General features: G+C 52.6%; 1 protein-coding gene, 1 long non-coding RNA gene and 1 other non-coding gene across 21 annotated transcripts in view; 2 read left to right on the top strand and 1 right to left on the bottom strand.

Annotated features, from left to right (window-relative positions):
• Positions 1-801: 801 nt before the first annotated feature.
• TAF1C (TATA-box binding protein associated factor, RNA polymerase I subunit C) lies at positions 802-9762 on the top strand. 19 transcript variants are annotated; one of them, XM_074027675.1, is made up of 18 exons: positions 802-938; positions 1292-1409; positions 1940-2154; positions 2255-2358; positions 2773-2982; positions 4016-4097; positions 4287-4384; positions 4461-4550; positions 4645-4718; positions 5353-5591; positions 5733-5849; positions 5933-6050; positions 6134-6205; positions 6345-6480; positions 6622-6765; positions 7485-7659; positions 7746-7883; positions 7979-9762. In XM_074027675.1, exons 5-18 carry the CDS (start codon positions 2845-2847, stop codon positions 8887-8889), a joined length of 2532 nt encoding a protein of 843 aa, XP_073883776.1. In that variant the 5' UTR covers positions 802-938; positions 1292-1409; positions 1940-2154; positions 2255-2358; positions 2773-2844; the 3' UTR covers positions 8890-9762. The 19 variants fall into 19 exon arrangements, 15 of the variants coding, with proteins under 15 accessions (XP_073883776.1, XP_073883780.1, XP_073883777.1 ...); XR_012429189.1 differs by lacking the exons at positions 1292-1409; positions 1940-2154 and adding an exon at positions 6859-6944 and having other exon boundaries at positions 7979-9185; XM_074027679.1 differs by lacking the exon at positions 1940-2154 and having other exon boundaries at positions 7749-7883.
• Positions 9763-10222: 460 nt separating this feature from the next.
• LOC101867101 (dynein axonemal assembly factor 1) overlaps positions 10223-23913 on the bottom strand; it is a 33089-nt gene continuing 19398 nt past the window's right edge. The window contains exons 7-12 of the transcript XR_006694933.2: positions 22095-22261; positions 18006-18506; positions 15682-15797; positions 13651-13704; positions 11768-12134; positions 10223-10407 (exon numbers count right to left, since the gene is read on the bottom strand). This is a non-coding gene — a transcript (dynein axonemal assembly factor 1). The remainder of the gene's footprint in view (positions 10408-11767; positions 12135-13650; positions 13705-15681; positions 15798-18005; positions 18507-22094; positions 22262-23913) is intronic.
• Positions 10819-17024, top strand: LOC135968847 (uncharacterized). The gene is made up of 4 exons (XR_010583834.2): positions 10819-11814; positions 12698-12764; positions 13573-13697; positions 15750-17024. It is a non-coding gene; the product is annotated as an uncharacterized lncRNA (long non-coding RNA).

The following is a 23913-nucleotide window of genomic DNA, read 5'->3' as shown; positions in this document are numbered from 1 at the left end:
TTATTTGAAGCAACGGTTCTCAAAGTATGGCCCCTGGACCAGCACCATCTGGGAACTTGCTAGAAATGCAGACTCTTGGGCCACATCCCAGACCTACTGAATTAGCAAATCGGGGGGCAGAGGTAGGGTGGAGCCCAGCATACTTATAACAAGTCCCCCAGGTGGTTCTAAGGCTCACTCAAGTTTGAGAACTACTATGTTAGGATAATGGTAAGGTTTATGACTGGACAGCGGTTCTTACAGCATGTGCCCCAGATATGCAGTATCAGCATCACCTGGGAACTTAGGCAAATTATCAGGCCCCACCCCAGACTCACCGAATTGGAGACTGTGTTTTAACAAGCCCCCCAGGTGCTAATGCTGACGCACACTAGCTAGAGTTTGAGGACCACTGCCTAAAGCTCTCCCTGCACGACCACCCCTGGAAAAGCCTCACTCTTAGGAGGTATTTGTACCCTTATTTGTGAAGCCCGCTTCTTGGGATTTAAGGACAATCAGTAGGATACCTACTGACTAATACAGTGTCTGGCTTATAGTAGGTGCTCCGTGAGAGTTCGTTAAATGATTAATTTAATACAACGCTGAGGAAATTGATGAAGCAGATGTGGGATTCGAACCTAAGTCCACCCGGCCTCCACTATTGGAACTCGAGGGAGCTTTATTTCCGCAGCCCACGCGCCGCCTGCACGCCCGTTCCCTCTCCTCCCGGGAGGGGGCGCGCCAGGACCCTAAGAGGCCTGGCTGGGAGGTGGGACTTCCTGCCTCACCAGCAGGCACTTCCGGTCCAAACCGGAAGACCGTGAGTAGCTGCGGCGGGGCTGACCCATCCTGAGTGCCAAAGCTGGGGTTCTGCTTAATATTTCCCTCGTGGTGTCAGGGTCCGGCGAGCATCACGCCGAAGCCCATTTTCCAGACGACCACGACGAGACCGGGGTCACGTAAGTGCATGCGCCCCCTCCGCGCGGACTGGGCATGTTCGAGAGGAGTGGACCCGCAGATGTAGGAGGGGAGGGACTCCCTCAATCCCCCGTCCCCGCGGCTGGCTCACGTTTCGCAGTCCCCGGCCTGTCGTTAGTGCGGACCCGACTGAGTCCTGTAGCCTGGGAGGTCTAAAGGGGCCTGGAGAGCCCGCAGCGAGGGCGGGAAGCCGGCCGGGGATGTCGAGGCTGCCTTGTCTGAGGGCTTCTGTGGGGTCGTGCGCTCCACCAGCCCTCTCCGCCTGCCTAGGATCGTTTCAGGCTATGCGGTTCCAAGAGAAAATATTTTTGTTTCTATTTTATTTTTGAGATAGAGTCTTGCTCTGTCGCCCAGACTGGAGTGCTGTGGCATGATCCCAGCTCACTGCAACCTCTACCTCCCAGATTCAAGCGATTCTCGTGCCCCAGCCTCCTCAGTAGCTGCGATTACAGGTGTGCACCACCACGCCCTGCTAATTTTTGTATTTTTAGTAGAGACAAGGTTTTACTATATTGGCCGGGCTGGTCTCAAACTTCTGGCCTCAGGTGATCCACCCGCCTTGGCCTCTCCAAGTGCGGGGATTACAGGCGGGAGCCACCGCACTCGGCCGAAGGGAAAAGATTTTTGTTTCGCGAGACTCTTAATGCTAGCGTTTGCATTTGGGTGCATGCGAGAGCAGTGGTTCAGAGCTCTGCCTCTGAATCGGATGGGAATCAAGTCTTGGATGTGGCAGCTAAGAGCTGTTGAACTAAAGTTCTTGCTGAGCCTTGGTTTCCTGAACTCCGTGACAGGGGCTGCGGTAGAAGAGTGCAGCATTTAGCTTGCGCCTGGCAGATAGATGCTGGCGCTTGGTCAGTGAGAGCTGCTGTTATTTTTGCCCCTGTTTTGTTTTGTTAATTAAAAAGGAGGGATGCTATGGCTGCTCATACTTCTAGAGGACTGTATTTACCAAAGCCTTGTGATATAATTTTTTTTTCTCGAGATGGAGTTTCGCTCTTGTTGCCCAGGCTGCAGTGCAATGGCGCGATCTCAGCTCACTGCAACTTCCGCCTCCCGGCTTCAAGGAAATCTCCTGCCTCAGCCTCCCGAGTAACTGGGATTACAGGCATGCGTCACCACTCCTGGCTAATTTTGTATTTTTAGTAGAGACCAGGTTACTCCATGTTGGTCAGGCCAGTCTCGAACTCCCGACCTCAGGTGATCCACCCGCCTTGGCCTCCCAAAGTGCTAGGATTACCGGCATGAGCCACCGTGCCCGGCCTCTTGTGATAGAAATTTATTTTTATTCAACCCGTAGTGCATTTTCTGGGAGGCACTGTGGTTGACAGTAGGAAGACAATGCTGAGATGCAGTCCGTGGCTGTGGAGTAACTCCAGCGTCTTGGGGGTGTAGTCTGTAAATGTATGATGACGTTTTGAGCTGTGAGAGAGGCTGCCCCTTGCCGTCTATCTGACTCCATCTCTACCGCTCTCCACCTCGCTCACTCTGGCTGCCTCGTTTCTCACACACTTCACTGCTCTAGGATTTTCCCAGTTGTTGATCGTTTTGCCTGGAACCCTCTCCCCATTTGTGTACGTGGTTCTCTCCTTCACTGGGTTCAGGCTGTGCTCAAACGCCACCTTCTCAACGAGGCTTTTCCTGGCTGGCTTTGCTGAAACCGTGCCCTCAGCCCATTACCAGATCCCCTTCTCCTGGACGGGTGGTTTGCTTTAATGCAGTTCTCATTACTGCTTGGCATTGGGCTACATATTTGTTTTTTGTTACCTGCTTCCTCAAAGAGCATGTGCTTCCCATCATGCACTTTTCTCTCCGCAGGAACCCTGGCGCCCCTTACCAGCTTCCAGTCTCTCGAGGTGGCCAGTGTGGTGCTTGGTCCTTATTTCCGGGATGGACTTCCCCCACTCCCTCCGCCCCGCGTTGTTCATGACTGGACCCCTTGGTCTGAGCGACATCGCTGACCTCTCTTTCACGTGCAGCTGGCAACATGCGCTGACTCTGCCGGAGACCCAGCCCCAGAACTCAGAGGTGAGGATGGAGGCAGGGGCCCTGGCAGCTCCAGGGGCACCCCTTCCTGGGTCCCCTGTCTCACATTCATACCGGTTGAAAGGCCACAGAGTGGGGTGCCATTCACACAAGTCTGCTGAGACACAGGCTGTGCCACCTCCTCTGGGGCACGTGGGCTACCCTGCCATCCCTAGACGGATGCCCCCACTATGCCAGATGCCATGTGAGACCCTGGAAATGCTGCCTGAATCAGTCGGTTGACCCCTTCCTTCCTGGAACGGAGAGCTGAGTTGAGCGAGAATAAACAAGTGAACTTTATCCAACGGATAAGGTGTTTACAAAATGTGATCAGAGCTTGGAATGAAACCAGAAGGATGCTGAAACAGCGTAGTAGGATTGGGAGAGGGGAGGATAGACCTGCCAGGGTTTCTGGTGCCTCTGGAGGGACACTGGCCCTTTGCTTAGAATCCTCAGCCCCCTAGTTCCCCTTGGAAACACCCTGTCTAGGAATGAGGCCTGGCAGAGGCAAATGGATGAGCAAATAAAAAGAGAGTGGAGTTGGGGCTTGGGGAACAGGGGTCAGGGATGGCTTCCTTATGAGGGAAGGTCTGACATGAAATTGGGGCTCCTCGAGGAGTCTGGTTTGCTAGATCTGTGTCATTTGAGCTGAAACATCTCAGGCCAGCCCAGCAAAGGGAGGTGGAACCGCCTGCCGGGCTCCCAGAGTGACTGCAAGGTCTCCTGAATGGAAGTGAGGTTAAGTGGGATGTGGACCAGCCACTGGTGGCATGAGGGGCTTCCTTCTTTGAGAGCCAGCACAGGCGGAGGTCAGAAACGTGAACTCTGGGGTCAGGCTGCCTGGTTTACATCCCAGCTATTCTCTTTACCAGCTCTGTCATCTGGGGCAGGTGGTAGTGTGACAATGCCAGTCATCCCAACTTCGCAGGATTGTTGTGAGGATTGGATGAGTTGATAAAAGATGAATGCCTGCGCAGAGCCTGGCCCGGGGAAGGCACTCATCATGATACTGTCGTTGTGATTGACTTCCCTTCAGAACGGGGCACTGCATGTGACCAAGGACCTGCTGTGGGAGCCGGCGACCCCTGGGCCTCTCCCCATGCTGCCTTCCCTCATCGGTGAGAGTCTCATTCCTCCGGGCTCATTCCACACTGCTCCACCTATTCTTCCCGCAGCTCCCACTCCTGAGACCTTCCTCTCCCTGCTAAGCCTGTGCTCGCTCAGAGCCCTTGGATGCCTCCAGCCGCCCAAGGCATCTGGCTGCACTCCTGTGCCCTCCCCAGCCCTTTCCGTAACCTCCTCCTCAGATCCCTGGGACCCTGGCCTGACTGCCCGGGACCTGCTTTTCCGCGGAGGGTACCGGTATCGGAGGCGACCCCGAGTCGTGCTGGATGTTACTGAGCAGGTGAGTGGGCCCACGGGGGACAGTGCTGCGTAGCCTGGAGACTATGCTTAGTGACCTGGCCTCCTCCTCTCCCCAGATCAGCCGGTTCCTCTGGGATCATGGAGACGTAGCCTTTGCACCCCTGGGGAAGCTGATGCTGGAGAATTTCAAGCTGGAGGGAGCAGGGGTGAGTGGCCCATGACACCAGGGGTAGGGACTCCCTGCTGTCCTTCAGGGGTGAACTTGAGGGTGTGTGAGCTTGACGAGGCCTTTCCATGCAGAGCCGCACTAAGAAGACGACAGTGGTCAGTGTGAAGAAACTGCTCCAGGACCTCGGTGGACACCAGCCCTGGGGGCAAGTGGCTAATGAGAAAGGAGGAGATGGATAGACGTAGCTGGTGGTGGGGATATAGGAGGTGCTAGGACGCACATCCAGGTTTCTGTCATACCCACTTCCCACCTGCTCCATGCAGTCTGAGCTGTACTTTCTTATACCAGACTTCCAACTCCAAATCATCTCAGGGGAAAGCAGATTTAAATTTGTGGGCTTCAGGCATGGCTGCATCCAGGTGTTCAAATAATATTCGTAGAGCTGTGTCTCTCTTTACTCTGTCGTCCACTTGCCTCTTCCTGCACAGTTCCTAGACAGGCTGTCTGTAGGTAGCAGCAAGATGGCTTATGATCTAAGGAAAGAGCCAGTGTCCTTCCTGAGGCACCAGAAGTCCCAGAAAGGAGTTTGGTTGGCTTGGCTTGGGTCTCACACCCGTCTGTGAACCAGTCGCTGTGGCAAGGGCAATGGAATATTGTTGATGGCCAGGTCTGGGTCCCATGATTGCTTCCAGGGCATGGGAACAGGATGGGGTGGTTTCCCAAAGGAAGAAATTCTAGGTAAATAAGAAATGTGTCCACTGCACTTGGCCTCCTTGGGATGGGACCTGTCCTCCCCTGAGTGCCACTGAGTGATCCTCCTGCTGTTCTCTGGTCCCCAGGTGTCCCTGGGCTTACCTCAGCAACCGACAGCGCCGCTTCTCTATCCTTGGGGGCCCCATCCTGGGCACATCGGTGGCGAGCCACTTGGCAGAGCTGCTGCACGAGGAGCTGGTGCTGCGGTGGGAGCAGCTGCTTCTGGATGAGGCCTGCACTGGGGGTGCGCTGGCCTGGGTGCCTGGAAGGACACCCCAGTTCGGGCAGCTGGTCTACCCTGCTGGAGGCGCCCTGGACAGGCTGCGTATCCTTTCTTGTGAGACAGGCGATCCCAGCGGGCTCCCGTCTGGTGGAGGAGGTGCTCTTGGCATGGTCCAGGGAAGGGCAGGAATGTGGGGCTTGCAGTGGCCACAGCTCGTGCACTGATCCTTAGTGAGAGGCCCAGATTTTCAAGAGGTTGTTCTGAGCCCAGGTGACAGTCCCCAATTCCTTGGGAACCCTGGACGCATCCAGCTCCAGGGACCTGTCCGGCAGGTGGTGACATGCACTGTCCAGGGAGAAAGTAAGGCCCTTACACATGTTCCTCCCTCACTGGCTGACCTGCTGCCTGACCCCTGACCCCTGACCCTTTCCATCCCTCCTCAGCTCTGCTGGCCGTCCGCTCTGACTACCATTGTGCCGTGTGGAAGTTCGGTAAACAGTGGCAGCCAACCCTTCTGCAGGCAATGCAGGTGGAGAAGGGGGCCACAGGGATCAGCCTCAGGTGAGGGGGAGTCAGTCTGGTCAGTGAGGAGGGGCTGGGGGCAGGGGCGAGCAGCCTGATGTGAATGCGTTCCTGCCCTGTAGCCCTCACCTGCCCGGGGAGCTGGCCATCTGCAGCCGCTCAGGAGCCGTCTGCCTGTGGAGCCCTGAGGATGGGTATTGCCACTTCCCATGAAACCCCCCACCCTAACACACTGAACTCTGGCCCGTCACTCCCTGTTCAGCATGTCGCGACCCTTGATTCCCTTCCACATCAGCCTGTCCCCCCTACCCATGGCTTGCCCATCTCCCCAAGGCTGCAACAAGTCTACAAGGACCCCGAGACCCTTGTGTTCCGGGACTCCTCTTCCTGGCGTTGGGCAGACTTCACCGCCCACCCTCGGGTGCTGACTGTGGGTGACCGCACTGGAGTGAAGATGGTTGACACTCAGGTATGGGGTGGCGGCAGGAGATCTGCCCTGACTGCGGGAGCAGCCGCAGAGCAGTGAGTCCCAGGCTGGCTGCGGCCTGGGCGAGGATGGCGTCATGGGCCTGGGACTGTGGGGAGGGCTGACCCTGTGTTTCTCTTCCAGGGCCCGCCGGGCTGTGGTCTGTTGCTTTTTCGTGTGGGCGCAGAGGCTTCGTGCCAGAAAGGGGAGCGTGTCCTGCTCACCCAGTACCTGGGGCACTCCAGCTCTGAATGCCTGCCCCCTACTCTCCATCTCGTCTGTACCCAGGTGAGTGGTACACACCACCGCCCCGCCCCACCTCTGCTCTGTCTCAGATGGGCACTAGAGGCTGCTGCTTACCAGTGGCTCTGCTGGGCCCAGATAACCACCCAGCAAACCAGACTCAACCCTGGATGAATCTGTGGCCCCGGCACGCAGTGGATCCCACAGCCGGTGCTAACAGGCAGGTGGGGAAGCTCTCCCAGGGCCTCCCCTTGGTAAGGGCTTCAAGGTACAGCCAGGGGTGGAGCGGTGGGGGAGGAGCAGCCTCGGGGTGGGGCTTTCATGCAGAGCTGGACAGTTTCTGCTGTGCAGGAGGCAGGGGCTCTGAGGGAGCAGGTCCGTCCTCCCCCTGCCCTCCTGGGGACGTTTGTAGGCATGCCTCCAGCATAGGCTCTGGGGTCAGGAGAGTGTGGGGGTGGCTGCGGGAAGGCCAGGCAGGTTTCTGCTGGCAAGGCTCCCCCACACCTCTTCTGAGCACACCTTTCCCACTTGTTCTGTCTGTCCACCTGGCTATTGGTCAGAATCGGTGAAGGTGCCACCCACTCGGGAAGCACCTCCTGTTCAGGGCTGGCAGGTGCGGTCTGAGAGGCACTTGGAGGCTGATGGGAGATGCTGCTGCCCCTCAGGGCTCTGTACTCACCCGGAGAGCCACATGGGGCCTGGAGGGCCGCTACACAGCTCAGCTCCCAGGTTCGGCCACATCCCCCTTCTTTCTCGGGCCCCAGTTCTCTCTCTACCTAGTGGACGAGCGCCTCCCCCTGGTGCCGATGCTGAAGTGGAACCATGGCCTCCCCTCCCCACTCCTGCTGGCCCGACTGCTGCCTCCGCCCCGACCCGGCTGCGTGCAGCCCCTGCTCCTCGGAGGCCAGGGTGGGCAGCTGCAACTGCTGCACCTGGCTGGTGAGGGTCTAGGCCAGGGTGGGCGGCGTGTGGGAGGTGGGGCGGTCGGAGCCTGGATGGGGCCTCAGCTATCTGTCCTTCCTCAGGAGAAGGGGCGTCAGTGCCTCGCCTGGCAGGCCCCCCCCAGTCTCTTCCTTCCAGGACTGACTCCCTCCCTGCATTTCCTCTGCTGGAGCCTAAGATCCAGTGGCGGCTGCAGGAGCGCCTGAAAGCACCAACCATAGGTGTGCTGGGGCAGGGGAGTGAGCTTGGGGGGCGCGGTGGAAAATACCCGCTCTCCCCGCCAGTCCCTGGAGGTCATTGTCATTCCCGTCACCAGGTCTGGCCGCCGTCGTCCCACCCTTGCCCTCGGCGCCCACACCAGGCCTGGTGCTCTTCCAGCTCTCGGCGGCGGGAGACGTCTTCTACCAGCAGCTCCGCCCCCAGGCGGACTCCGACCACCGCAGAGACTCCGGGCCTCGCGGCGACACCGAGTCTGACTGTCGTGCCCCCACTGCTTCCTGGACCTCCCAGGACACTGCCGGCTGCAGCCAGTGGCTGAAGGCCCTGCTAAAAGTGCCCCTGGCTCCTCCTGTGTGGACAGCGCCCACCTTCACCCACCGCCAGCTGCTGGGTAGCATAGAGCTGCGGCGGGAGGAAGAGGAAGGGCAGCGGCCAGACGTGCTCCGCAAGGCCATGGCCCAAGGGCGGCTCCTGCTGCAGAAAGACCTGGGCTCCCTCCCTGCGGCAGAGCCACCCCCTGCACCCGAGTCGGGCCCAGAGGACAAGCTCAGTGAGCGCCTGGGGGAAGCCTGGGCAGGCCGAGGGGCTGCTTGGTGGGAGAGGCAGCAGGGCAGGACCTCAGGGCCCGGGAGACAGCCCAGGCGGCCCAAGCGCCGGACCCAGCTGTCCAGCACCTTTTCGCTCAGTGGCCATGTGGACCCCTCAGAGGACACCAGCCCCCCTCACAGCCCTGAGTGGCCACCTGCTGATGCTCTGCCCCAGCCCCCCATGACCCCACCCTCCCAGGAGCTGACTCCGGATGCGTGTGCCCAGGGCGTCCCCGCAGAGCGGCGGCAGATGCTCCATGACTACATGGCTAAGCTGCCACCCCAAAGGGGCACCCCAGCATGTGCCGCCACACCCCCCTCCTCCCAGGCCTCCAGCGTCTGGACCACCCGCTCCCAGCAGCACACACCCATCCTCTCTGGCTCTCAGCGCCCCCGGAAGAAGCCTCGAATGGGCTTCTGAGGACACAAGGTGGCCTGCCCTCAAGCCCCAGAGAGCCCCTCATCCTTCCTCCGGGACCAGATGTGCCTTCCACAGTTGAAACTTAAGAAGCAGAGCTCGCCGGGCGCCGTGGCTCAAGCCTGTAATCCCAGCACTTTGGGAGGCCGAGACGGGCGGATCACGAGGTCAGGAGATCAAGACCATCCTGGCTAACACGGTGAAACCCTGTCTCTACTAAAAATACAAAAAACTAGCCGGGCGAGGTGGCGGGCCCCTGTAGTCCCAGCTACTCAGGAGGCTGAGGCAGGAGAATGGCATGAACCTGGGAGGCAGAGCTTGCACTGAGCCGAGATCTGGCCACTGCACTCCAGCCTGGGCGACAGAGCAAAACTCTGTCTCAAAAAAAAAAAAAAAAAAAAAAAGCAGAGCTCGCCACCTTCTGGAGGCCACTGTGATGATGAGCCAAGCAAGTTGGAGCCAAGTTGAAGGGATAGGGCAACAAAATATAATAGTAGTTTCTTCTGTATTTTGTATATTCGCCTGAGGATCATCCCAAAAGGCAGGTTGGAGGTGCTGGCGGGCCTGTGTTACTGGGATTCTAGTCTGTGCTGGGAGACAGGGCTCCGCTGCCCCCCAGCTGTGGGGGCCTCAAGCAGGTCTCAGTTCTCGTGCCTTCCTGTCTGGTGAAATGGGGCAGTAGTGCTGGCTCCTCCTTGTGTTTGGTGAGGGTGGAGTGAGGCCCCCACAGAGCTGCTGCTGAGGTGGGCACGGCGGCCGTCGGTAGCTGCTGTTTTGGGTTGCTTTGTCAATCTCTGCCACGGTCTGATGTTTTGTACAGGGAGATGCCTTGGATCCAGGTTCAGGGATTAAATAAACTTGTCAGCTGAAGATGAATTGGAATGGTCACATTTTTTAGGCTGGACAGCATCCCGCCACAGTAACTATCTGACACTGAGCTCACGCACAGAGATGATGGCTGATGTTCCTTCTCCCTCGGGACGTGGGTCTGGCACCTGTGGGCTCTTGATAGTGCCCTCTGAGGAGAGGGTCATGGTCATATCACTTTGGGAGAATTCTCCGTTGTGCCTCACGGACTCCCCCCTTTCTTTCCTCTCTCCCCTTCTCATTTTGATGTCTGAAGCATTAAGTCCCTTATCCTCTGAGTTTCTTTAGCTGCAGTGGAAGATTCTGCTTTCCTGTGGGGAAAAGGCCCACTGGAGATTTTGCAGGGACCTGGGTCTGTCTGGTTTCTCATGACACAGTAAGAGAAAAGTCTTTTTTCAGGGTGGCTGGTGAAAGGAATTGCATGTGACTCACACAAATAGGAGATAGCCCAATCATACATCGACTCGCGTGGGTGTTAAAATGTTTATCATGCCTAAAGGAGACATTTATAATTAAACCATTTATGCTACATATAACTGGGGGGAACTATGATGCTTTCGGTGCTGGGAATGCAGTGAGGTCCCACGTGGGCCGAGCTGGGCTGGGCAACTCCGACACACGTCTCTGAGGGTGTGGTGGCGCTCTCAGTCGGCACTGTGGAAGGAAGGGTGACCTGTGCTTTCTCCCTGTCACTGTGACTCCAAGGACAGGGGGGCAGCCTTGGGGTTCAGTCCAGGCCAAATTCAGTGTCCTTGACTGGGCGTGGTGGCTCATACCTGTAATCCCAGCACTTTGGGAGGCCGAGGCAGGCAGATCACCTGAGGTTAGGAGTTCAAGACCAGCCTGGTCAACATGGTGAAACCCCGTCTCTACTAAAAATACAAAAGTTAGTCAGCGTTGTGACGCTGTAATCCTAGCTGCTTCAGAGGCTAAGGCAGGAGAATTGCTTGAACCTAGGAGGCAGTGGTTGCAGTGAGCCGAGAGCACATCACTACACTCCAGCCTAGGCCACAGTGCGAGACTGTCTCAAACAAAACAAAACAAAAATTATTCCGTGTCCTCCAGGCCTGCCCCCACCCGAGGCTCCACGGGCTCCAGCTCAGACTGCACTTCTCTTTTCTGTGCTGGTTCCTAGAGTGAAAGAGAAGGCCACTCAGTGTTCCCGGGAAATGCACTGAAGCCCTCCCTGCTTCTTGCCTACAAGTCTGGAGTCAGCCAGGCAGCTGTCTTCAGAAAAAAGCCCGGCCACTGATGTGTGTTGGGTGAGAGTAGAATGGTCCAGGCACCACACAACCCTTGATTTGGGGGTGCACCTGAAGGCAGGTGCTGAATGAAAAACAGCCCAGCTTGCTTGTCCTCAGCACTAACCAGCTGTTCCCCCAAACCACATCTGCCAGGCGCATGTGCCAGCCTGCAGCATGAGGGGAGGCCTCAGTACATTCAGCATGTTTTTCTGGGTCTTCTGCAGCCAGGCCTCTGGCCGCCTTCCCTGCCTGGTGCCCCTTTGCCTTCCCCACCTTGAAGGCCAGTAGGACTGGCCTGTGATTCACCCAGGCCTGGGTCACTGTGGAGCAGCCACGCCCTCTGCGGCTGTCACCTCGCTTGCCCCACACTCCCCAGCAGTGGTGTCGGTGGTCCCCTCCAAAAGCCTTGGTCTAGAAAGGCTGAGGCCAGGGATGGTGAAGAGGGGGTGGAAATGCAGGGTCATTAGGCCCCCGCCCCAGGAGATCTGCATGACCACAGGTGCCTTGTGACCCTCACACACAGTCAGACTTGGCTGCCCAAGAACAGGCTGGCTCGGCAGCTTTCTGGCCCAGGCTGGCTACCAGCAAGTGGCAGCTTCAGAGCCGTGAACTCAGGAATGGGACCTTCAGAGGATCTGTGTGGTCTGTCCTAGGTGACCCCTCCAGGAACATGAAAGCTTGGGGTAAGGCTGAGTGACTGCCCTGCCCCACCCATCCCAGGCCGGGGAGCCAACACCATCTCCACTGTGCTCTTGGCCCCATGCTCTTACCTGAAGAAGAGGCTGCAAGGAAGTCGCTGTCCCCGTCTCCACTGGAAGTGAGTGGTGCGGCGTCTCTTTGGCAGGTGGGGGACATCGGTGGCTGGCCAGAGGGGTCCTCATCGCTGAGCTCCTGGATCAGGGGTCGTGGGGACTCGGTGTCTTGTTTTGGGATTTCCAAGTCCCTCTTAGCTTCTTTTATAAAGATGCCTGTGAAGGGCGCCCGAGCCGCCTTTGAGGTGTCTTTAGAGACTGCAAATATATTTGACAGAGTGTCTGCGGGCAGGTTTTCCAGCACAGGGAGTGACGTGTAGTCCAGTTCAGGGTCACTGTCATCACTCGAGTTCGAGATGACCTCAATCTTCGGAAAGCACATATTCTATTCACAGAAGAAAAGATGTGTTTGAAAGTTTCTGTTTTCACAGCAGAGTCACTCTACAATGCACCACGCCAGTTCTGCGTTTTCACCCAATGTCACAAACTGTTCTGTTGCCACATCCAAGAAAGGCCCAAGGGAACACAGGACTCTGAAAGTTAGGCCTGGGGGTGGGGTGGCCACTCCCTGGGCACAGCTCATGTCCATGCCCTTCTCTCCAGCCTCTGCTCCCCCAGCCACTGGCTATTCCACACCCTCCTGCTACCCGGGAGGGCACACCCCTGAACCCAGCTTCCCTCAGACTCTCTAGAATTAGCTCCTTGGACAGCAGCCCCCCCACAATAACTGTGTCTGTTTTCTTTGCCACCGAGCTCGCGCACAGAGATGTTGGCTGATGCCGCCTTCTCCCTCAGGGCACGGGTCTGGCACATATGGGCTCCTGGTAATCCCAGTCATGGCCTCTGGGCAGAGGGTCACGCCACTCTGAGAGAATTCCCCATCGTGCCTCACAGACTCACCCCTTTCTTTCCTCTCTCCTGTTTTCATTTCTTTCCCTCTACGTGTAGCTATATTCAGACACACCTTCATAGGATGGACACAGAAATACATCTTAACCACAGAAAGTGCTTTCAGGTAACTCTGCACCGTGCTCAGCTGTTACAAACCAGCAATAGATTCTCAAGGGGTTAATCATAAAATCTTAAAGAATTGAACAAGAACAAATGGCATTTCCTTCAGCAAGGTGAAAATATGGGGGATGTGGGTTGGGTGCAGTGGCTCACACCTGTAACCCCAGCACTTTGGGAGGCTGAGGCAGATGGATCACTTGAGGTCAGGAGTTCGAGACCAGCCTGGCCAACATGGTGAAATCCCATCTCTACTAAAACTACAAAACTTAGCTGGGCGTGGTGGCACATGCCTGTCATCCCAGCTACATGGGAGGCTGAGGCAGGAGAATCGCTTGAACCCAGGAGGTGGAGGTTGCAGTGAGCCAGGAACAGGCTATTGCACTCCAGCCTGGGCGACAGAGCCAGACTCTGCCTGAAAAAAAAAAAAAAAAAAAAAGCCAGGCGCGGTGGCTCAAGCCTGTAATCCCAGCACTTTGGGAGGCCGAGACGGGCGGATCACGAGGTCAGGAGATGGAGACCATCCTGGCTAACACGGTGAAACCCCGTCTCTACTGAAAAAAAAATACAAAAAACTAGCCGGGCGTGGTGGCGGATGCCTGTAGTCCCAGCTACTCTGGAGGCTGAGGCAGGAGAATGGCGTGAACCCGGGAGGCGGAGCTTGCAGTGAGCTGAGATCCGGCCACTGCACTCCAGCCTGGGTGACAGAGCAAGACTCCGTCTCAAAAAAAAAAAAAAAGAAAAGAAAAGAAAAAGAAAAAAAGAGAATATGGGGGATTCAATGCTTTATGCACAGGGAACATTTTACTTTCAAGTTTTGGAGAGAGACTGTAAACGACAAGAATGAAGGTGGAATTAAGCTGACTGTGGGAAAATGGACTAATGACCTTAACCTGGTCTTCCAGAGATTTGCCTGTTTCATCGTCATCTTCCAAGTCAGGTAGGTCCTGAAAGAGCAAGTGAGCCGCACATCAGCAGGGAGGCACATGCGCTGTCAACGTTCTGATAGGCACGATAAAGGCAAACACACAGTCAACCCAGCCTTAGTTAAAGTTACTCAAATCACTCGGGTGACTCCTCTGCCTGTTCCCCACCCAAAGAAACTCTAGGCACACACAAAGCAAGCGTTGCCACTTCAGGTGTCTGGATGTAATAAAAGAAAGGGAACTTGCAAGGTGTGACATATTTAAAGAATTTCCACATCTTTTTTCTGTTTCTTTATTAAGAGATACAGTCCGTTCATCTTAGGGGAAATAATGGGACCCAAACCAAATGCACCTCTGTACAAACTAGTCCAAAAACTCTATGTGGTATAAAAGTAATATATTTTGTATCTCCCCAAAACTGGTAGGACTTTTTTGTATTGTGGGTATTTGGTGTCTTTGTCCATAAAAACCAATGCGTGGTTGTATGCATGAACTGGAGCCACGCTGCCTGGGTTGTTACTCCCCCACCACCATTTTCTAGCTGTGTGGCTTTGGGCAAGTTGCCTAACCTCTCTGTTTCTCATTTTCCTCATCTGGGAAATTGGGATGATAATAGTATGTACCACTTAGAGTTGTAGGAAGGGTTACATCAATCAATACAAGTCGTACTTAGAATGGTGTCACGCATATAATAAGAAACCAACTAATATTAGCTATTAGTGTTGTAGTTATCTATATGGTCAGTTCTCAAATGTGAGAGATAAATTGCCCAATTATGTTTCTTTCTTTCTTTTTCTTTTCTTTTTTTTTTTTTTTTTTTTTTTTTGAGATAGAGTCTCACTCTGTTGCCCAGGCTGGAGTGCAGTGGTGAGATCTTGGATCACTGCAACCTCCGCCTCCTGGGTTCAAGCAGTTCTCCTGCCTCAGCCTCCAAAGTAGCTGGGATTACAGGCACCTGCCACCATGCCCAGCTAATTTTTTTTCTTTTTTCTTTTTTCTTTTTTTTTTTTTTGTATTTTTAGTAGAGATGGGGTTTCACCATGTTGGCCAGGCTGACTCCTGACTTCATGTGATCCACCCACCTCGGCCTCCCAAAGTGCTGGGATTAGAGGTGTGAGCCACCACACCTGGCCTTTGTTTCTTTTTTTACATAGCTCCAGAAAACTAGAAACCCACTATGAATTCTGACTGTGATCACTTTAACTCTTACTGGGCCATGTGAAGTCCTGAAGTTTGGACATTAGAAACACCAGTTTAGGAGAAGTTTAACAAGGAAGTGGGGAGGGGGCCACCTCTCCAAGGTATGAGGTCAGAGGTGCCCAGAAATGCCTCTCCTATTCCTGCCCCATCAAAGGACAGTTCTTGAGGGGTTGTGACACAATGTGTGAATTCCCATGGTACCGTTCTTGTGGGCCTAAGCATTTGGGACTGTCATCAAAATGGGAAGAGCTTCAGGGAAGAGTGACAGGCAAGGCTGCGATCAAACATTCACTCAAGGGAATGGGACACTGAACCGTCACACTTCCATGAGTCAGAAGGCCATTGAGAGCCTGAGCTACCTGCCGGGTGGTGTCCAAGGAGGAGGAAAAAGATACAATGTATAATGATACAATGTAACTCTGATGATACAATGTAACTCTCACCACCAATTTGGATAAGGCAACTAGTCAGAACTGCTTAGCAAGGTAGCTTCTTTAGCAAAAACGAATCGATTGTGGTAGACATGGCTCAAGGGTAGTGATTTGGGCCCAGGCTCCCCAAACTTGAGCATGCACGTGCACGAATCACCTAGGGCAGTGCATTAAAGTTGGATTCTGATCAGTGGGCCTGGGGTGAGGCCTGGGAGTCTGCATTTCTAACCAGCGCCCCAGCAATGCCAGGCCTGCCGGCCCAAGGACCACACTTGGGGTATCGAGGATCTCCAGAGTTTGCATCTGATCACCTATTTTACTAACAGTAAAACTGATACTTATCTCCAAGATTAAATACTTCACGTACATCGATGCAGAATGTCTCCTTTGTCTCCAGTCTAACGGTTTCTAAATCTTCCATTCTCATCCCATCAGGTCCTGTAACGAATCCACCCTCAGCGGCCACAGCCTGGGGAGTCCACTCTAAAGAGCAACAACAAGTCTTGGAGTTAGTTTAACACACAGCAGGCAGATGGACAAGCCCACGGTGAAGAAGGGCTCCCAGGGTCTGGGCGCGGTGGCTCATGCCTGTAATCCCAGCACTTTGGGAGGCCAAGGTGGGTGGATCCCAAGGTCAGAAGTTCAAGTCCAGTCTGGCCAACATAGCAAAAACCCTGTCTCTATTAAAAATGCAAAAATTAGCCGAGTGTGGTGGCGGGCGCCTGTAGTCCCAGCTACTCGGGAGGCTGAGGCAGGAGAATCACTTGAACCCAGGAGGTGGAAGTTGCAATGAGCCAATATCATACCATTGCACTCCAGCCTGGGTGACAGAGTGAGACTCCTCTGGAAAAAAAAAAAAAGACAAAAACCCTCTTTAGGGCCCAAAGGCCAGCCTCCATGACAGAGGCCGCAGCTCATGGCAGGCTTCCGTCTGCTGGGAAAAGAATGGAACAGCTACCCCTTTCTATAACCTGGAGGCGAATCCCATGAGATGAAGAGCACCATCCAGGAGTCAAAGCAGCAGCCACAGGAATCTTGGAAACGGCAGCTGCTGTGGGGCGACAAGTGATGCCAGCAGGGGCGACTCGCTCAGAGATGGAGGGGCAGGGTTCACAGCCCACCGCCGGCCTGTCCCTCAGCAAGGCACACGCCCCTCCTGCTGCACAAGGGTCAGGGCTTGTGCAATTTCATAACTGCAAGATCGCCTGAGGAATGTGGAATCGTGATGGGCCCCGTCCTCGTCCAGGCCCCTACTTTTCCTTTTTATTTACTTATTTTTATTTTTTTGAGACAGGGTCTCACTCTGTCACCCTGGCTGGAGTACAGTGGTGTGATCTCAGCTTACTGCAGCCTCAACCTCCTGTCCCCTACCCCTCCCACCTCAGCCTACAAGTGGTCATCGTCATGCCCGGCTAATTTATTGTGTTTTTTTGTAGATGCTCAGGGGTTGCAGGGAGGGGGATTTCTCACTATGTTGGCCAGGCTGGTCTTGAACTCCTGGCCTCAAGCAATCTGCCCGCCTCGGCCTCCCACAGTGCTGGGATTACATGAGTGAGCCACCTCGCAGGGCCTGCCCCTACTCTTCCCCCAGGCTGTATCCTTGGGTCCTGTACTCTGATCTCGCCATTGCTCTCTGGGCTTCATTTATGTCAGAGATGAATGGCCTACTTTTCACCATTAAAAAGTTACCATTCGGCCATGTCAAATACATAGTGAATTTTGATGACTTAATTTTTAAAAAATAAGTAAAATATCTCATTGATAATTTTTATATTAATTCCATGTTAACATGATTGTATTTTTTATATATTGGGTTAAATCAAATATATCATTAATACTTTTACTGTTTCTTTTTAATTTTTAAATTATTTATTTATTTATTTTTTGAGAGAGGGTCTCACTCTGTCACCCAGGATGGAGTGCAGTGGTGTAATCTTGGCTCACTGCAGCCTCAACCTCCGGGGCTCAAGCAATCCTCTTGCCTCAGCCTTTCAAGCAGCTGGGACTACAGGGGCACACCACCATGCCCAGCTAATTTTTGTAGTTTTGGTAGGGATGAGGTCTCACTATGTTTCTAAGGCTGGTCTGAAACTCCTGGCCTCAATCAACCCTCCTGCCTTGGCCTCCCAAAGTTCCTTTTACTTTTTAAAATAGGGCTACTAGAGAATCTAGTAGTGGCTCCTGTTCCATTTCTTTTTTTCTTTTTCTTTTTCTTTTTCTTTTTTTTGAGACAGAGTCTCACTTTGTTGCCCAGGCTGGAGTGCAGTGGTGCGGTCTCAGCTCACTGCAAGCTCCACCTCCCGGGTTCGTGCCATTCTCCTGCCTCAGCCTCCTGAGTAGCTGGGACTACAGGCACCCGCCACCACGCCCAGCTAGCTTTTTTGTGTTTTTAGTAGAGACGGGGTTTCACCGTGTTACAGGATGGTCTCGATCCCCTGACCTCATGATCCGCCCACCTCGGCCTCCCAAAGTGCTGGGATTACAGGTGTGAGCCACCGCGCCCAGCCTCCTATTCCATTTCTGTTGAGCAACACTGTTCTAGATAACAAGACAACTTGCGTACATTATCTTCTAGAAACAGCAATACATAAGAAGTGAAACTCAGGCCTCAGGTCCCACAGAGGCCTGCGTCAAAGGCTGGGGCTCCCTGAGGGGCGTGTATGTCTGTGTGTGTTTCTCTGCTCACGTTACCTTCCCCGGCAGCTCCGAGGGGCGGCGGTGGTGGGGCCTCAACTGGGAGGGTCCCCTCTGGCTCTTGATCTCGGTCCTCTCCTTTAACCTCCACAGGCGGCGACAGTAGTGGGGCCTCAACTGGGAGGGTCCCCTCTGGCTCTTGATCTCGGTCCTCTCCTTTAACCTCCACAGGCGGCGACAGTAGTGGGGCCTCAACTGGGAGGGTCCCCTCTGGCTCTTGATCTCCGTCCTCTCCTTTAACCTCCACAGGTGGCGACAGTAGTGGGGTCTCAGCTGGGAGGGTTCCCTCTGGCTCTCGATCTCCATCCTCTCTTTTAACCTCCACAGGCAGCTCCTCTCCTCCACTTGGCTTTTCTGGGCAGAGCTCATCCTTGGCCTCAAAGCTTTCCTTAACAAATAGCTCCATCTTCTGCCTTGTTTCTCTGTCCCCGGGAGGCTCCTCCTTGCCTTCCTCACTGGCAGGCACGTTCTCGCCATCGTCTGAAGATGTCGTCTCCCCTACTGGCGGAAAATGCAAAGGTGAATGTGGGAGTGTCCCAGGAGGACAAGGGTGTTCATGCATACTTCAAGGGCTCACAGCAAACTTCTGAGACCAGGAAAGAGGTCAGGAACACAGTTTAAAAACGTGTCCTCGAGGGGCTGGGTGCAGTGACTCGCGCCTGTAATCCCAGCACTTTGGGAGGCCGAGGAGGGTGGATCACTTGAGGCCAGGAGTTCAAAACCAGGCTGGCCAACACGACGAAACCCCCTCTCCACTAAAAATACAAAAAATTAACCAGACGTGGTGGCACGCGCCTATAATCCCAGCTACTCAAGAGGCTGGGGCAGGAGAATTGCTTGAACCTGGGAGGTGGAGGCTGCAGTGAGCCAAGATCGTGTCACTGCACTTCAGCCTGGAAGACAGAGCAAGACTCGGTGTCCAAAAAAATAATAATAAATAAGGAACAAAGTTTAAAAAGTTTCTTCAAGGGGCTGGGCATGGTAGCTCATGCTTGTAATCCCAGCACTTTGGGAGGCCCAGGCAGTCAGATCATTTGACGTCAGGAGTTCAAGACCAGCCTGGCAAACATGGTGAAACTTCGTCTCTACTAAAATAATAACAATAATAATAATAATAACTGGGTGGGGTGGCACATGCCTATAATCCCAGCTACTAGAGAGACCAAGGCAGGAGAAGCGCTTGAACCCAGGAGACAGAGGTTGCAGTGAGTCACTGCATTCCAGTCTAGGTGACAGAGTGAGACTCTGTCTCAAAAAAAAAAAAAAAAAAAAAAAAAAAAAAAAAAAAAAAGTATCCTTGAGGGATGTTCATTAGTGTTGTTTACAGTGGATAATGACGGGAGCCAAATGCCCGTGAAGGCGCTGCCGAGCACAGCCCTTTAATGGAACAAGTCACAGCCATCAAGAAAACAGAACACAAGAAGTTCTTAGGAGATGCATGCTGAAGCACTGGGGATTTAAAGGCTATGACGTTTGCCTTTATCTTCAAATGGTTCAGGGGAAAAGCAAAGTGTGTGTGTGGGGGGGGGGGGGCAAATATGTGTAGCAAATTATGAAAAACCACAGAATCTATTAATAAATGCAGACATACAACTATGTTTTACTATTCTTTCAGCTTTTCTGAAAATTTTTAACATTTCAAAACAAAAAGTTGGGAAAAGACAAAATATATGTAGTAAGAAAATATCTATTGTATGGAAAATAGTTATAGTATGCTAATTCAAAAGACTAGACAGGAAGCAACATAATTATGCCATTTTTACATAAAAATGTGTATGTGGCCAGGTGCAGTGGCTCACGTCTATAATCCCAGCACTTTGGGAGGCTGAGGCGGGAGGATTGCTTGAGGCCAGGAGTTTGAGACCAGTTTGGCCAACACAGCAAGGCCCTGTCTCTACAAAAAAAAAAGGAATACAAAAATATTAGCCAAAGATGTTCACACCTTAATCTTAGACTATGAATATGTTACCTTACACGGACAAAGGGACTGTGCAGATGTGATTAGGATCTAGAACCCTGAGATCAGGAAATTGTCCTGGGTTATCCAGGCAGACTCAAAAGAATCACAAGGGCCCTCAGAATAGGGAGGCAGGCGTGTCAGAGCCAGAACGAGGCTGGAAGATGCCACACTGCTGGCCTGGAAGTTGGAGGAAGGGGCCACGAGCCAGGGAACGCAGGCGGCCTCTAGGAGGTGGGAAAGGCAAGGAGGCGGGTTCTCCCCTGGGGCCCCCAGAAGGAGCACAACCCTGAGACACCTCAATTTTAGCTTAGTGAAACCCATTTTGGGCTTCTGACCCACAGAACTGCAATAAGGTAACAAATTTGTGTTTTTTAAGCCACTAATTTTGTGGTAATCTGTTGTGGCTGCTATGAAATTACAAGATACATTTATCTCTGAAACAGAGCTCCTAAAACCCCGGTAGATAGGGGTGCTAGAAGGCTGTTTTGTTCTAATATTTTATCTTCGAGCCCAGGTCCTGGCACAGAGCTCCTAAGACCTTCGTCCAGGGTGACAGGGAGATCTTTTGTCTGAAGGGGCCCTTGGGGGCGGGGTGGCTTCCAGACCAGAGAGACCAAGTCGTGATGAGAGGCTTGGAGCTTTCAGCCCCACCCTTGTCCTTCAGAGAGGGCGGAGGGGCTGGAAATGGAGTTAATCATCCATCATGCCCACGTGTTGAAGCTTCCGGAAAACCCCTGAACTGTGGGGTTCAGAGAGCTTCCGAGTTGCTGAACACTGGAGGTATCTGGAGTGGGGTGTGGCCAGAGAGGGCGTGAAGCTCCGCCCCTTCACACAGGCCCTTCCCTAAGCTCCGCTTCATCCCACTGTTCATCTGCATCCCTTATCGTATCCTTTATTAATATAATAACCCAGAAAATATAAGTGTTCTCTGGAGTTCTGTGAGCCATCAGAGCAAAGTATCAAACCCAAAGGGAGTGTCGTGGGAACCCTAATTTTATGGCCATTCTGTTAGAAGTACAGGCGACACCCTGGGACTCGCAGTTGCATCAGAAGTGGGGAGTAAGCTCACAGGACCATTGTCCATCACCTATGGGGTTAGTATCAGGATGGAAATGAATTGTAGGACACCCGGCTGGTGTCAGAGAACCGGTGGGCGTGGGGACACCCTGCACATTTGGTGAGCACAAGTCTGCCGGGTGTTGAGAGTGTGGTAGAAGAAAACAACCTATTTGAGTTTTCCTACTTTCAGCAGCCACAGAAAACTAATAGGTCATTTATTTTGAAAATCTGTGTTTCAATCAGTAAAAGTGGTTGGAAACAGCTCATCACCGTTCCAGGTTCTCACTGGTGCTGGCAGGTGGGTGAGGCCAACTGCAGATGGATCTGCAGGTTGAGGAAATGGTTTAAAAAAAAATCCCTGGCCAGGTGCAGCAGCTCACACCTATAATCCCAGCACTTTGGGAGGCCAAGGTGGGTGGAGCACTTGAGCCCAGGAGTTTGAGACCAGCCTGGGCAACATAGTGAGACCCCACCTCTATGGAAAAAAAAAATTTAATTAGCTAAGCATGGTGGTGCACACCTGTAGTCCCAGCCACTTAGGAAGCTGAGGTGAGAGGATCACTTGAGGTGGAGGTTGCAGTGAGCCAAGATTGTGCCACTGCACTCTAGCCTGGGCAACTGAGTGAGATCTTGTCCCCACCAAAAGAAAAAAAAAGAAAGAAAGAAAAAAGAAAATCCAAGGCTGGGCACAGTGGCTCATGCTTGTAATCCCAGCATTTTGGTAAGCCAAGGTTGGCAGATGACTTGAAGTCAAGAGTTCGAGACAAGCCTGGACAACATGGCGAAATCCCTTCTCTACTGAAAATACAAAAATTAGCCAGGCATGGTGGTACGTGCCTGTAATACCAGCTCTGGGGAGGCTGAGGCACAAGAATTGCTTGAACCCGGGAGACAGAAGTTGCAGTGAGTCAAGATTACGCTGCTGCACTCCAACCTGGGCGACAGAGCAAGACTCTGTCTTAAAAAAAAAAAAAAAAAATCCCCAAGATTAAAGAGTAAGTTTGACAGCTTAGACTCGCCTAATCTCAAAGGAACTCTGGGGCTATTGTCTTCGACCCAGCGCATACCTCTCTCTTGACTCTCTCTCTGTCTTTTCCTCTCCTCCGCCCGCCGCTTGATCATGGCCAAGGCTTCAATGCTGTCTGTGATCTTCTTCCGCTCCCTGCTCTCCCACTGCTGTCTCTCCTCCTTTTCAGCTGCGTACCCTCCCCTAGCCCAGGCCTCCGCACAAGCTCTGTTTAAAAAAACAAAGAAACATAAATAGGGGAGGTGAACTCCAAACATACACTCTCTGATCAACTTGCTCATTTTCTTCAAAATCAAAGCAAAGTGAGCATCAGACATGTGACTGCAAGGATGAAAGTTACACGTGTGAATTTTATTATTTAAGGTGGAACAGTCTGCAAGCCTTCTTAGATATGACACCAAAAGCACAAGTGACAAGAGAAAAAATAGTGAAATCGGATTCCATCAAAATTAAAAATGTTTGTCATGCAAAGAATACCATAAATAAAGTATTATTTAAAAAAAAAAAAAAAAAGCCAGCAGGACACAGTGGCTCACGCCTGTAATCCTAGCACTTTGGAGGCCAAAGTGGGATGATCACTTGAGCCCAGGAGTTTGAGATCAGCCTGGGCAACATAGCGAGACCCTGTGTCTACCGAAAAAAAGTAAAAAGACAACTCAAAGAATGTGAGAAGATATTTGCAAATCATATATTTGATAAGGGTCTTGTACCTGGAAAATATAAATAAGCCTCACAACTCATTAATAGAAAGATGACACAATTTCAAAATGACCAAAGTTTAGGCTGTGCATGGTAGCTCACACCTGTAATCCCAGCACTTTGGGAAGAGGAGGTGGGTGGATCACCTGAAGTCAGGAGTTCAAGACCAGCCTGGCCAACATGGAGAAACCCCGTCTCTACTAAAAATCCGAAAATTAGCTGGGCGTCGTGGCACGCACCTGTAGTCCCAGCTACTCGGGAGGCTGAAGGAGGAGAATCGCTTGAACCCACGAGGCAGAGGTTACAGTGAGCTGAGATCACACCACTGCACTCCAGCCTGAGTGACAGAGTAAGATTCTACCCTCCCCCCAAAAAAAATAAGCAAAGTTTTAAAAAATGAGAAGACAGGCTACAGACTGGGAGAAAATATTTGCAAAAAAAAAAAAAAAAAAAAAAAGGCTTGGATCCAAAACATACAAATAACTTTTAAAATTCAAAGATAAGGAAACAACCCAATAAAAAACCGGGCAAACGATCAAGATACCTCACCAAAAAAGATACACAGATGGCAAATAAGCCTGTGAAAAGATGCTCCACATCACGTGTCCTGGGGAAATGCAAATTAGAACAATAAGATAACATGATGTGGCTATAAGATGGCTAAAATCCAAAACACTGGCAATGCTGTGCTAATGAGGATGTGGAGTGCTGGGAACTCTCACTTGTTCCTAGGGGGAATGCAAAATGGTACAGCCACTTTGGAAAATGGTGTGGCGGATTCTTACAGGACTAAAAATACTCTCACCATATGATCCAGCAATTGTGCTTCTAATTATTTGCCCAAATGAATTGAAGACTTATGTCCACACGCAAACCTGCACATGGATGTTTACAGCAGTTTTATTCTAATTGGCAGAAATTAGAAGCGACCAACATATCCTTTAGTAGGTGAATGGATAAACAAACTCTGGCACACCCAGATGGAGGAATATCACTCAGCAGTGAAAAGAGATGAGCTGTCAAGCCACACGAATTCATGGAAGAAGCCTAACTTCATTGCTAAGTGAAAGAAGCCAGTCCATAAAGGCTATATGCTGTATGATTCCAGCTATGTGACTTTCTAGATAAGGCAAAATCACGGAGACGGCAAAAAGATCAGT

The sequence above is a fragment of the Macaca fascicularis genome, chromosome 20, assembly GCF_037993035.2.
Source record: "Macaca fascicularis isolate 582-1 chromosome 20, T2T-MFA8v1.1".
NCBI classification, from domain to species: domain Eukaryota; kingdom Metazoa; phylum Chordata; class Mammalia; order Primates; family Cercopithecidae; genus Macaca; species Macaca fascicularis.
This window is presented reverse-complemented; position numbering and strand designations above follow the sequence as displayed.